We start from the raw sequence: 14,613 nt of genomic DNA, 5'->3' as shown, positions 1-14,613 counted from the left end.
ACTTTATTTTGCACTATAATGGGCTTTGGGTCAAGCTGATTCCTGGGAAGATAAAGTTTTCTGACTTTAGAGGTGGAACACAAAGTGCATTAGTTATAGATGGTGATGAGATGTGTAACTTTTTTTTTTTTGCACACAAATAAGGTGAGATGTGTTACTTAGATATGTTTAAGGAGATCAAGATACATATTGGGGATGCACCTGTGTCATGTGTGAAATACATTAGTAGGGGGCATTTGTGTTCATTCAAGTCTGATGGTGAAATGTTATCAATGTGGGATCTTATTAGAACTGAGAGGGATATGAAGCACCACTTATTTGTGTCTATGGTTACTGTTGACATCACCAGACCAAGCCCAGTCCATGTCCATTTAAGTCCATTAACCAATGAGCCACATAAAATCACATCTAAAAAGCCTACTTTACCTTCTTCCCCTTCCCCATCAACTCTAAAATCAGCAACCAATGTCCATGAACTAAGGAGATCACCTAGGTTTGTTTCCATTCCAACAACTCCAAAATCAATTACCACTCACACTGAAGTTAGGAAATAAATTACCACTCACACTAGTCCAACACCACCAAAAAACAATTTTGAGCTGAGAAAATCCCCTAGACTCAACCATGTAATTAATTTAGATTCCTCACCACCCACTATCAAATCAGCCAAAAAACTGAAATTTTGCACTCCAGCCACCAAGGTTAGGGTTCAACTTGTTAGTGAAGCTAGGGTTGAAGAGCCTGTTAATGTGGATCATGTGAGTACTCAGGGTGAAGAGATTGTTGATTGTGGTATGGCTTTTGAAGATTTATTTGATAATGAGGTTGAGGAATTTGATGCTGGAGTTAGTGAAGATGATGAAGTTGATAGGGTGCTGGAAGTTGGGCATACATTTGGCCCTCATGTGCTCATCCAGAATGGTTATATAAGTGCTGCTTCATCTGACTCTGAAGATGAAGAATTTATTCTTAATGATGATGAAAGTGACAGTGGTAATGATGTGGTACCTGAGTTGGTTCATTCTGAAGATGATGTGAGTGATGATGAAGTTAGGTCTTTTGTTAAAATAGCTAAGAACCAATATGAAGCTAAAGAGAATGAGAGAAATGATGGCCCAAAGAATGCAGTGGTTGGTATGCAATTGGTTGTTGGGATGGAGTGGAAGACACATAAGGAATGTAGGCAATTCATGAAGGATTTGGCAATTGATCAAAAGTTCACTTACCACCAGATAAAAAATGACAAACAAAGATTGAAGTTAAGATGTAAGGATTTTGAGTGCAGGTGGAGGGTGTTTTGTAGTTTGTCTGGTAAGCATACTTTCAAGTTGAGGACATTTGTACCTACTCACACTTGTGAGGCTGATGAGACAAACAAGTATGATCAGGCCAAGACCCCTTGGGTAGTTGATAAGTTAGAGGAATATGTGAGAGCTCATCCAAATTTGTCACCAAAGGACCTCATGGCACATGTGCTATATGAGTTTGGGGTTGCTATTTCATATTGGACTGCTTGGAGATCAAGGTCTAGAGTGTTGGAGAGGATTAATGGAAATTATGAAGAGAGTTATACTAAGATATCTGTACTGAAAACACAAATATTGCATAGGAATGATGGATCAATTGCAAAGTGGTATAGACATGGGGAAACATGTGAGTTTGTTGGATTTTTTCTGGCATATAAGGCATCATTGGATGGCTTTGTTAATGGATGTAGACCTATCATTGGTCTGGATGGTACATTTCTTAAAGGCAAGTATGAAGGTTGTGTGTTGACTGCAATTGGTCTAGATGCAATAAATGGGCTCTTTCCCCTTGCTATCTACATATGCAAGGGTGAAGATAAGTTTACATGGAATAAGTTTTTACTCAATCTGAGACCACATGTGAACAAGCATGCAGAGAAGCTGACATTTATCTCGCATGAGAAATGACTAATAGATCTTTGTTCATGTCAACTTTCCCGAGTCTAATCACAGGTATATCATATGTGTTTATATGTTTTAAATTACTCTTAAACTGCTAAATTACATTACAAGTATTAATTTTGTGTATTGCACTTTGAATGCTTGGTTTAGGTATTGTTTTAGGCATATGTATAAGAATTTTAAGCAAACTTTTAAGGGTGACTATTTGGAAAGTTTGAGTTGGGGTGCAGCAAAGTCATATAAAGTAGTGGAGCATGAAATGTTTATGGATCGGTTGGAGGAGGATGAAGTTGATGCAAAGGTGTGGTTAGAAAGAGAAGCCAAGAGTACTTGGGCTAGATCACATTTTGACCTCACATCAAAATGTGATGCTATAACCAACAACTTTAGTGAGTCCTTTAATGCATGGATTCTAAAGATTAGGGATAAAAAACCTTTATTAATTTTGTGGACAAGTACAGTTTAACAGTGATGGGGTTATTGCATGATAGAAGACTGCTTTCTATGGAGATGGATGATAATGATTTGATTCCAGCTATTGTTCTTGTTATTAAAAAGCTAGAGAGGAAGTCTCATAGGTACAAGACCCATGGTGTGTTAGACACTGCATATTGTGCCATTAACATCAAGAGTGATAAGAAGTTTATAATTGACTTGGTTGACAAAACATGTACCTGCATTGTTTGGCAAATTTAGACCCTCCAAAGAAAGTTGGGCAAGGTTAGTGTCATTTCAGATTTGCATTTGTCCATTTTAGTTATCATAAAGTTGTATACTACTGACTTTTAGGATATGCAGGTATTGCAGCCCATATTACCATGTTAATGCATTTAGGGCAACTTATGCTGGTTGTATATTTCCCTTTGACAATGTAGATGAATGGGGCAAGGTAGAATCTCATCTATAATTAAGTCTACTTGTAATTTATTATAAAATATAGTTATATACTTATAGTCACTATACTTATAGGTTATGCCTGGTGATGAAGTCCTACCTCCAAGCATTGAAAGGAAGGCTGGAAGACCTAGAAAACAAAGGATAAGAGGTGATGATGAAGAGAGAGCAACTAGCAAGAGAAAATGCAAAAAATGTAAGGAACCAGGGCATAATAGTAGGACATGTCCTCATGGTAAGAGTGGGCAAAATGGAAAGAAACAAAAGAATACAAGTGACTGCAATAAAATTGAAGGTGGGGTGGAGGCTGAAGGTGAAAATGTGGAGCCTATTGTTGATGTGCAGCAACAACAAGAAGACACTCAAGTTCACAATGTTGATGATATACCTAGAGCAACTAGAGGTGGCAGAAGAGGTGGTAGGAGGGGTGGTAGGAGAGGTGGAAGTCAGAATGTCAATGTGGACCAACCACCAAATGAAACTCAGGTTGATAATGTGCAACAGAATGTGTACAATGAGATCCTTAGAGGTGGTTCAGCTGGTAGGAAAGGTGGTAGAGGAGGTGGAAGTCAGAATGTCAATGTGGACCAACCACCAAATGAAACTCAAATTGATAATGTGCAACAGAATGTGGTCTTTAGAGGTGGTGGTAGAGGTGGTTTAGCTGGTAGGAGAGGTGGTAGAGGAGGCAGAGGCAGAGGCAGAGCCACTGGTAGAGGAGTGGGTTGGTGGATTGGGATTGATGAAGAAGAGCCAGAAACACCTTCCACACCAGGACCCTCAAATCCTACACCTGCTCTCAGTGAGTGTTTGACTCAATCTCAGCCTTAGTAGGTATGGTTCTGTTGGTGTGTGTGTTTAGACACTTATGTATTATGTTATGTCTATTTTGCTTGTTTTGAGATACTTGGTAATGGTTTGGCTATGTACTATGTATGATATACTTGCACATTTCTGGCATTTTGGTGGTATTTTGTTTTGTTGCTTGTTTACAAACTAGCTTAAGCATCTGTACTGGCTCTGTTTGAATGAATGAATGAAGACTAAACATGCTTTTTAAAGTTTTGTTATGACTGTTAAAGTTTTGTTATGACTGGTATGTCTATTTTGTTATGAATGAATGAATGAAAATTTATGTTTATTCATAGAGTACTGATTACATCCTCTCTGTCTCTCACACTCTCTCACAGTACTCTCACACAATCACAGTTAGTCACACCATCTACACTTGTAGGTAGATGGCATTGTTCACATAGGAGACAACCCTTGCAGATAGGAGATTCTTCCTTGCATAGTTGACAGACTAGTGCAATCACCTCTTTGTTTGAGTGAATCTCCTGCACAGCACCACAACCATTCCTTGAGCACCTAAGAAACTTTTTCTCTAGGGTTCTAGTCTCATTGTACTCAATAACCACACGCATAAAGCCACAACAGTATGCTTTAGGGTAGTGAAGACCTATGTAAGAGCATGTTGAAGCATAATGCCCTTCTTCTTTGCAAAACTGGCAGACCTGCAAGAAAGTATATATATTAGTGAATAGTCAGTATAATGTTTGGTCTAATTAGACTTTGGTACTGCCTGTATATGCCTATTTTAGTGTTTGGTCCTTCAAATCCACCATTAATGAAATTTAAAAACCTTCGAGAAAGGTTTCAAAACTTACCTTTGGTGGAGAGAAGACTGCAACTGAACTTCCACCCATCATAGTTTGACTATTTGAAGAGGATAAATAGGTAGTTTACTTGTGGGGAGGTGTTTGCAGATAAGATGTGGCTGGTGGAAGAAGGCCTTATATAGGTGATGCAGGAGACTAGTACCAACGGCTAGTGGATTGGGATCCTTGGATGTATTTTGTGATTTGGCCAAGCTAATTTGATGATGTATGATGATGTAAACAAAAATAAGAAATCACGTGGCTAACATGCGCAGGGTAAAATTGCCATTTTCAAAAATGCTACCATGTGCCCACTTTCGACCGTTTGCTACATTCACAATCAGCTAACTGTAACGGCAAAGCTCTGTCAATTTGGGACCAAATTGCAATAAACGATTAATTGTGGACCAATCCCTAATTTTGCTATTAATAATAGGACCAAAATACAAAAGACCCAAAAAAAAATTTAGTTTTTTCATTTCAATTTCTCCTCTTCATGAAAAATAAACCATCTCAAATTAACTAATTTCATTGAATCTCAATCTCCTCTCTATGAAGATTTAAACTAATTCAAATCAACTAATTTTGTTAAATCTCCGTCGGAATTATATAAAAAATTGAAGGAAAAAATTGAGAAAAAAAAATATTTTAGGTAGTTTTTATAGATGAGAATTGAAAATAAACTGTTCAGTACTTACATGGAACTGTTAATTTAAAGACTTGTGTTTAATCTTAAAGTGGGTATTTAGGATTTAGAATTATGGAGAGGAGAAAATCATCTAGTTATTTAGTTATGTATTTGTGAAGAAGATGAAAAAAATTAAAAATTAATAAATAAAAACATATAAAAGATGACGTAGGGTGCTTTTGCACTACTCTAACTAAACAAGAGAAGTGAATTGTCATTGCAATTCCTGGTTGTGCATTACGATGTAATTGCATCGATTTGCTATTTGCACTTGCTTCCATTGAACCAAACAGAGCAATATAGCATTTCATTCAGTTTTGATGGTTGCAATTCTAAGCAAATCTAGCCACACTTCACATGCAAGTAGTGCCTTTTTGTAACTAAACGCACAAGTACCTTAATCTCTGCTTTATCTTCTGTTTTATTTTATTTTATTATTTTTTTTTTTGTATTTATTTTTGAACTTCTGTTTTAACTTCTAAGTATTTACATGTGACTCAATGGCAATAGTAGTCTGATGCCGCAGTTTCATTCTCCATTTTAATTAGTCAAAATATTCAATATGACCAAGGGCGGCTCAAGAAAATCATGGCCAAACAACAATGTCACAAACTTGAAATTTTTATTGATTTATTTAACAAAGAATTATACAAGAGAGAGAGAAGAAGAAAAATTCTACACCAAATTAAACAATATAGAAAAACCAAATAAGACAAAGAATGATAGAGATAAGATTGAAGTGTTGGCTTCAATGCCTCACATTTGATAAATTGTCATAGGATGATAAAGGAGTTTAATTAGTTATGGAGGCGTGTCTGTTTATTTGTTGGAGAAGGCGAAAACGTGAGGGAAACTAAGGAGTTTAATGCGATTTTCTAATTTCCAATTTTCCAATGTAAAACCGTTTATCTATTTTCAATTTTCCAATGTAAAACCCTTTATCTAACAGATTAAAATAAATGAAAAACAAATAGTGAGTTTTTTTTTTTCATAATAAAACAATAATGAACTTATATTGGGCCCTTGGGCTGCGGGTCCTAAGCGGCTGCTTATTTTGCTATAGATTAGAACCGGCCCATTTTACTATAGGGTAGAACCAGCCTGAATATGACCATAAATTGTATTGAAGTTTATATGTAATAATTCTCTTTAATTGGACTAATACGAAAACATTTTGGTATGTGACTTCCGTAATTAAGTATAGGTCACACCCTGTGCTAGTTGCAGACTTACTGAGGATCCTTTTAAAAAATCAAATAAAACAAAATCGCAATGCTATCCCTGAAATATTGACACTTAAGCTTGGGTACGGCTAGAAGTACAAACGGATAGGTTCGGATGCGGATATGGCTGTATCCGAATCCGAATCCGAAAATTTATACCGATATCCGAATCCGAATCCGAATCCGACGGATATTAAAAAAGTTATCCGAATCCGATTTGGATATCCAAAACGGATATCGGATAATATCCGATCCAAAAATTAAAATTAATTAAAATTTTATTTGTTTTGAATAATTCATTTTACCACTATAAAAACTAGTATAAATATTATATTTGTCATTTATTATTATTATTTTGTTATTATAGTTTTATATTATTAGTTTATGATTTTATATAATATTTTATACAATAAAAAATGAATAAATTAATTATATATAATAACTATTAATTTTTTTAAATTGGATCGGATATTATCGGATGCGGATATGTCAGTATCTGAATCCGTATCCGAAACCAGTTCGGACATAAAAAAATATATCCGAATCCGAAATTTTCGGATAATATCCGATTTTTCGAATACGAATTCGAATCGGATTTGAATATTTGGATATCCACTTGCACCCCTAGGTATGGCAGAATTTCCTGTTTTGATTTCAGAGGGGCAGCGGTATATTAGAAGCTAAAAAGCTGAAAATTACCATATCTATAAGCTTCTTGTGTTATTTACTATTAGTTATTTAGTAATTAGTTAATTACTATTAGTTTTTTTGATGTAATTAGTTAATTACTATTAGTTATTTAGGCATTTTGATATCGTTCCACTTGAAAATTTCTGTTATTCTCATTTTTCTTCTGTAATTGCGTTTTCATTCCTGTATTATGGTAACTTACCAAGTACAACACCTCGCTTAAAAAAAATCGTTCTTGGGGAATACATGAATCAGGTAATCATATTTTTGACAATACTTCTGAATATAGTAAATAACATGTTTTCTTCAATAGTTTGTTCGTTATGAAATAAGAACGAACATATAAATTAGTTTCAAAAGCTTTGGTGCTTTGAGTGTATAATTTACCTTCATCTATAAGGAGTAATAAGATGGAGTGATGGACTTCATTGAATCATTGTACGTACGTAATACAAGTATTCTCCCATGTATGTACTTGACTGATTGGGGCCTTGAGTGAAAACCAAAATTGAACTTACCTTCACGCAGTCATATAAGGTACGCCGAAAAACTTTGTGTAGTCAATTACTCAATTAGAATCATAGTAGTGTAAATACCGTTTATAAGTGTAAACTTCGGGTTAAAGTTAAAAACTTTGGCTGGCTGAAGTCAAAAGTCGTTATAAACATCAAAACTACTTAAGCAGTTCAGCTGAAGAAAAAGAGTATAGAGTTAAGAATCCGGAAAATTACCTATAGGCTTAACTATCAAATTTCTATGACAAAAAAATCGGGTGGTCTAACTTTTAGGACTATTCAAATGGTAATCTACAATTTTCATTACCAAAAACCAAACTAACTAGGAAGAGACTAACTCAGAGAGCATAAATTCACAATTTTTTCCAAAAATACCCTTCTTCATTTTTTCCAATATTTTATTTTTAATAACAACTAACAACTTTACCTATTTTCAAATCAAAGAATCTAAAAAGGTAATTCACTAAAATATTTTTACCTCTACGTCCATTCTCTTTCTCTCTTAGAGCAAGTCCAATGGGAGGCTATATGAGCTGCTAAAGGCAAATATAGTACCCCAACCACAAAAATGTTATTTCAATGGGGCTATTAAAAGGGTCTTAAATTTGGAAGGAGTCAAAAACCCAGCCAAAGTTAAGACCTTCGCTAGCAACTGCTATAATAAGTTCGGGAGACGGATGACATAGTTTCTATCGTTCGTGTGTTAAATTTCGACAGACGGCATAAACTGTGCCGTCAGTCCCAAAAAATTTCAACTTAAGTTACAAAATAATGGACGGACGACAGAAATTATGCCGTCCGTATCATTTAGCACTTCAAAATAGAAAAAGTGATTGGATTGTTTTTTTTTATTTTGAGGTACCAAATTTGGCTTGGCAAGCTAAAAAACCTATGTGGCACCTTTTAGCAGCCCAATTTAACAGCTCTCTATTGGACTTGCTCTTAGTCAATCCCTCTTCTTCATTTCACCATTCTCTTTTTCTCCTCTTCATCAAACCAATAAGCACTCTACTTAAAAGTATTTTTTCCAATTAAAATGTTACTTTAAAATTTCCTCACAAACTATATCTAAAACAATGGCAACTTCACCTCCAAAATTATTTAAAACCTAATTTTTTGTGGATATGATCTACTAACCACAAATAATATCTCTACAAAAATTCAATTTGTTTAACAATTTTTAAAGGTCCAAAAATTGTTGTCCACTTTTGAAAAAATATCTAACGGTCCAGAAGATGTCCACTTTTGAAAAAATATCTAACGGTCTAGAAATGTCTAGTTTTTGCAATCGTCTTTTTCCAATGTTAAAAATTGTCAAACAAGTTGAATTTTTGTAGAGATATTATTTGTGGTTAGTAAATCATATCCACAAAAAATTAGATTTTAAATCATTTTGTAGGTTCTTATTTTAGATCTGGTTCTTATTTAAGATATTATTTTAGATCTGGTTCTTATTTAAGGTCTTTTTAAAATATATAAAATATATATATATATATTTTAAAGATTTTGAAGTTATTGAACATGTTTACTTATAAGTAAAAAAATGTCTAACGTGTAGGATGTCTTCCACCAGTACAAAGTCACTCATGTGTTATTACTTTTTTGGAGGTCGGGTGACTCACTCTCCAAATGGTACATACACTTACGAATGAGGTTCAACTGAGGGATTTCTTATTGATCCACTCATGAATTATGATTTATTTGCGAGTGAGGTTTGTGATCGCACAAAGATTGGGAGAGATAGAATCGTTATTAGGTACTCTATACAAAACCATCAACACCCGCCAATTATCATGCGAACGGAAATTGACTACAACAACTTTATCCGTTTTAATGAGAATGTAGTAGATATCTATGTCTTTGAAATCGGCAACTATTCAGATTATATCAATGCCACGATTAGGTATGATTGCTTTTATTTATTGAGGCTTTAGTATCCGATGTTCATTCTGTTCATCTAATTGTCATTAGTTTTGGTTGTTGTAGGTCATCTCAAACTGTGGATCCTTCAGCTAATGGTGTTCTTAACCAGTCAAGATCTCAAACCATTTCTTGCACGCTTCCACCAAAATTTGTAAGCACGTCGAGTTCTGTTGCTAAGGGCAAAACGCTTTTATTGTCGTCCATTTCGTCTAAATAATGGACTAAGGTTGGACAATTGTTCTTATCTGGAGCTTAATTTCGATTAAGTTTGAGAAAATTTGCTTTATCACAAAAATTTAGTTTTCAATACAAAGATAATGACAAAAGTTACATCAGGGCTTGGTGCGACTTTGTTGAGTGCAAATGGAAAGCCAGTGGTAGTAGAGTTGGAGATATAGATCAGTTTATGATGTACAAATTTGTAACTTTTCAAAATTTGTAGAAGAGCATACACATACTACAGGCGATAATTTCAATATCGATATGGGCATTTCCAAAAAACTTATTGCAGATATTATTTTAGAAAAAATCCGGGTGACGCCTAGTTATTCTCCCCGCCAAATTGTGAAGGATTTCATGCATGACTACGATATAGAATTGCCTTACAAGCAAGCTTGGCGTGCTAAGGAATTAGCGAAGGAGCTAATTAATGACCATGTGGGTGATTCCTATAAGCGGTTGCCCTGGTACTGTGAAAGGATTAAGGAAAGCAATCCTGGGAGTGTTGCAAAAGTTACTTGGGACGAGCAAAACAGGTTTACACAGTGTTTTATTTCATTTTACGCATCATTGCATGGGTTTCGAACTGGGTGTCGACTAATATTATTCATAGATGGTACTTTCTTAAAGGATGGGTTCAAGGAAACTATTTTATCTACCATTACAACAGATGCTGGTAATGGCATGTTTCTAGTAGCTTTTGTAGTTGTTGTTGGTGAGACTTATCGTGATTGGCATTTGTTTTTAACAAATCTTATGTCTTCTCTTCAGTACCAACATGATGATCTTATAATTGTGTCTGATAGACATCAAAACATAATTAATGATGTTGGTGATGTATTTGGAAGTGTATTGCACGCTCATTATTTTCGACATGTGGAACAAAATGTGTTAGCGCATATTAGAGGTGATCGTTTCGGGCCTTGTATGAAAGATGCTTTAAAGACTGCTCTATGGAAAACAGCTTGTGCAAGGTTAGGTACGGTGTTGATTATGACCGAGGTTTGAATGAAGTGAACTACATATCGAGTAACGTATATAGTTATTTGATTGATCAGAAACCAGAGCATTGGGCCGTTTCAAAGTTTCCACAAAGAAGGTTTAACTTGATGACTTCTAACCATGCTAAGTCCTTTAATAGTTGGATTAGGGAGGCTCGTGATATGCCGATCCTTGCTATGATTGACACCATTAGGATGAAGATGATGAAGATACTAGATGATCGTCGTAAATGTGAATGGAAATGCCCTGTGGGACCTTTGATAGATGAAGATCTTCAAGCGAAATTGGATCGTTCAATGGGTTTAACATATACACACAGTGGCGGAGCCAGGATTTTGAGTGAGGGTGAGCCACAAAAAGGGAAACATTTGAGGCCTTGTCTAGTACAAAACTAAGAGATTGCATTGCATACAATTATTTTGGTGTATGTTAAGGCACTAATGTTTTAGTTTGATCTAGTTCTATTTTTGCTCCAATTATATGTCACCAAAGAGATATCGATTTCAATTCTTACAAAAGATATGTTGTAACAGTTTTGATGGACATACACCTCTATCATTTGATGAGAAAGGGAAGTCAAATTGTATTCTCTAATAAAACTTGTGTATAAAACATTACATTCCCACATCTTTTGTTTTGAATTTTTTTGCTTTACACCAAACTGAGACTATTGCTAGTTGCTACTACTTTGGGATGGACTCAATGTGTACAGAAGAAACTGAGACTATTGCTAGTTGCTACTACTTTGGGATGGACTCAATGTGTACAGAAGATATTTCCTCAATATTTAGATGGTTGGTCCATAGGGAAAGGAGCTTTTATGAGTTTACGTAGTTTTTTATGAATATAATATAAATTGATCCAAGTTAGAAATTAAAACACCGAAAAGAAATATAAACTGAAAAGAGAGGAACAACTTATCAGTACTTTGCTATACACAAAAAAGCTACAATGGAATTTGTTTGCCGAGGCACAAATTTGGCACTGACGAAATATCTGAATAAGTCAAAATTCATGGGTTCTTTGCACAGCTTGGCTGTTGTACAACCCTCTATATGTCTTGAAGAACTGTCTAAAAGTATTGATCGGCATTTTTGCTGCACACAAAGCTTCCCAGAACTTCTAACAGATCTTAGGGCTAGGTGCAAACTTTCTCCGTCAAAGCAGTATATTATTTTATACTAAACACAGTGTATACTAAATTTAGAAATGAATTAGAGGTGATATACTCTTCATACGAAGAAGAGTGCATCCTGTGATCCTAAATTCCTAATACATACGGACAAACCAACCCACGTAGAGTGAGTTATACCTACTTCCATGACTACTAAAACAGAACTAGATGAGAAAGGTAATGCAACATTTAGAATTTTAGATACAATTTTTTTCAGTATATATATAGGGGGGGGAGGAGGAGGGAGAAGTCAAGAAGATTGAGAGTAGAGAGAACGTGAGGGATTTTTGGGTTTCTTTTTCTTTTTGTACGGGTCGTGGTTTTGTTTTGTGCGTGTTAATTATATTTTTTGTTTTTTTTTGAGAAATATGAGGGTGAGCTGCATGCACCCTAGGCCCCCGGCTCGCATAATTGTATACTGATCCGCAGAACTGAATGAATATGAGGTTCGTGGTGGAGAGGTAAACCATTGTGTTAATATTAGAAGTTGTTCTTCACGTTTTGCAAAGCGCGCACACACTCTATTCAAAGCACAATTAGAGCGCGCCCGCGCCTTGCGTCTTGTTTAGAAATCTACCGCACCGTTTGTTTTTGTTCCTATTTTAGAAACTTGTAATCTCTATATAAACAATTGTAATCTCATTAGAAATCAATCAAGTAAATATTATCAAATCTCTCTCTAATTTATTATGGTATCAGCCTAATTTCGATCCAAACCCTAACCCTAACCGCTCTAAGCTTCCGCCTCCTCCCAATTCTCAATGGCCGATGCCTCAAACACCAATAATGACTCTCCTCCAGGTTCCGATGATCCTTTCTTTGTACACCACTCAGATAGTCCCACGGCTATTCTCGTCTCTCTGTTATCCGGTGACAATTATCCGACTTGGTTACGATCTATTTCTAGAGCCCTTCGAGCAAAGAATAAGTTTGGTTTTGTCGATGGCTCTGTCACCTCTCCTACTACTCCCAAAAAAAAATCCAAGTAGTTGCGATGTGATGACCTCGTTGCTTCATGGATTCTCAATTCTGTTACTCCAGATATCCGTGGAAGCATCCTCTATGCCGACTCGGCATCCGAAATCTGGAACGATCTAGGTGACCGTTTTTCACAAACTACTGCACCCAAGGTCTATCAACTGAAGGATTCTATCACTCTTCTCAAACAAGACAATCGTCCGGTATCTATTTACTTCACTTTACTTAAATCTTTATGGGATGAATTAAGTTCTTTGTCTACTATGCCTGTTTGTACTTGTGGTCATGCATCTATTTTTGCCAAAGAGGTTGAAGACAGTCATTCTATGAAATTCATGCAAGGCTTAGATGCTCATTTTCAATCTATTCGCAGTTAAATTCTCTTAATGGATCATTTTCCTCGTATGTCCAAGATTTATTCTTTAATCCGACAGGAAGAGAAGCAACAAGAGATTCATGCACTCTCTCTCCCTTCTGCTCCAGACACTGCTGCCCTAAGTACCCACTTTCAAAAGACTAACTGGGCTTCTTCTTTGAAATCAGGCCCGTCTAAACCTCCGCTGTAAAACACTGGTTCACAACAGCCTTAAGCGTGCGCGCCCTCAGATACATGGCAACCAGAGCGCTCACGCGCTCGTCCATTCTGCAACCAATGTAACCGAGTTGGACATCATATTGGTACATATTACAAACTGCACGGTTATCCACCCAAGCCTGCTAAAGCCAATGCGGTTGTTACAGACTCCAATTTCTCATGTTTTCTCTACAGAACAATACAACCAACTTCTCAGTTTGCTTGATTCAGGTAGTACCACTTCACAAACAAACCTGACAGGTATATCTTTCTTGTGTTTTTCTAAATCCATATGGATCATTGACTCTGGTGCTACCAATCATGTCTGTCCATTATTACATCTGTTTTCTCATTATCATACTTGTTTAACACATTCTACTCTTAAACTTCTGGATGGAATAGACCATTTAATTACTCATGTTGGTAGTGTTATTCTCTCTCCTCTTTTACGTCTTGACAACGTTCTATTTGTTCCCACCTTTCATTCTAACTTGCTTTCCATTAGTGAACTAGTCAAATCTCACCCTATCTCTGTCACGTTCACTAATGATTCTTGCCTTTTTCAGGACCAGTTATCGAAGAAGAAGATTAGATTGGGACGGCTTAATGGGGGACTCTACCATCTCCAACTAGCTTCTGTTTGCTCATCCCATAACTTCACCACCAATAATTTATGGAATTATCGCTTAAGACATCTCTCTTCTACGCCTTTGCAGATTTTAGCTAAGCAGTTTCCTTTCATTTCTAGTTCCAATAATACTTGCAATGTGTGTCCGCAAGCTAAGCAAACATGTTTATCTTTTTCTCATAGTTCAATAAAAACTATTAGACCTTTCCAAATGATTCATTGTGACATTTGCGGTCCTTTTCATTTACCATCCTATTCTAATGCTCATTTTTTCTTAACTATTGTCGATGATTTTAGTCGTGCTACATGGATTTATCTTATGACTGTCAAATCTGAAACTGCCATGCATTTACAATCTTTTTTTGCCATGATTCATACTCAATTTCATTCTACAATACATTCACTCATATTTATCCATAGCAACATTGATGACCATTTTCATGAAATTCAAGTCCTTCGATCCGACAATGGATCCGAATTTATGTCCCATAACATGCAATAATTTTTTTTTTCCAAATA

The 14,613-nt window shown here is 35.7% G+C and overlaps 2 protein-coding genes across 2 annotated transcripts; both read left to right on the top strand.

Moving 5' to 3' along the window:
- Nucleotides 1–794: 794 nt before the first annotated feature.
- LOC147494702 (uncharacterized) lies at nt 795–1,934 on the top strand. The gene has a single exon (XM_086568219.1). It carries the CDS (start codon nt 795–797, stop codon nt 1,932–1,934), a length of 1,140 nt encoding a protein of 379 aa, XP_086424345.1.
- Nucleotides 1,935–10,002: 8,068 nt separating this feature from the next.
- Nucleotides 10,003–10,746, top strand: LOC147494701 (uncharacterized). The gene has a single exon (XM_086568218.1). The coding sequence runs from the start codon at nt 10,003–10,005 to the stop codon at nt 10,744–10,746; it is 744 nt and encodes a 247-aa protein (XP_086424344.1).
- The last annotated feature ends 3,867 nt before the right edge of the window (nt 10,747–14,613 follow it).

The sequence above is a fragment of the Coptis chinensis genome, chromosome 6 (assembly GCF_015680905.1).
Source record: "Coptis chinensis isolate HL-2020 chromosome 6, ASM1568090v1, whole genome shotgun sequence".
NCBI classification, from domain to species: Eukaryota; Viridiplantae; Streptophyta; class Magnoliopsida; order Ranunculales; family Ranunculaceae; genus Coptis; species Coptis chinensis.
This window is presented reverse-complemented; position numbering and strand designations above follow the sequence as displayed.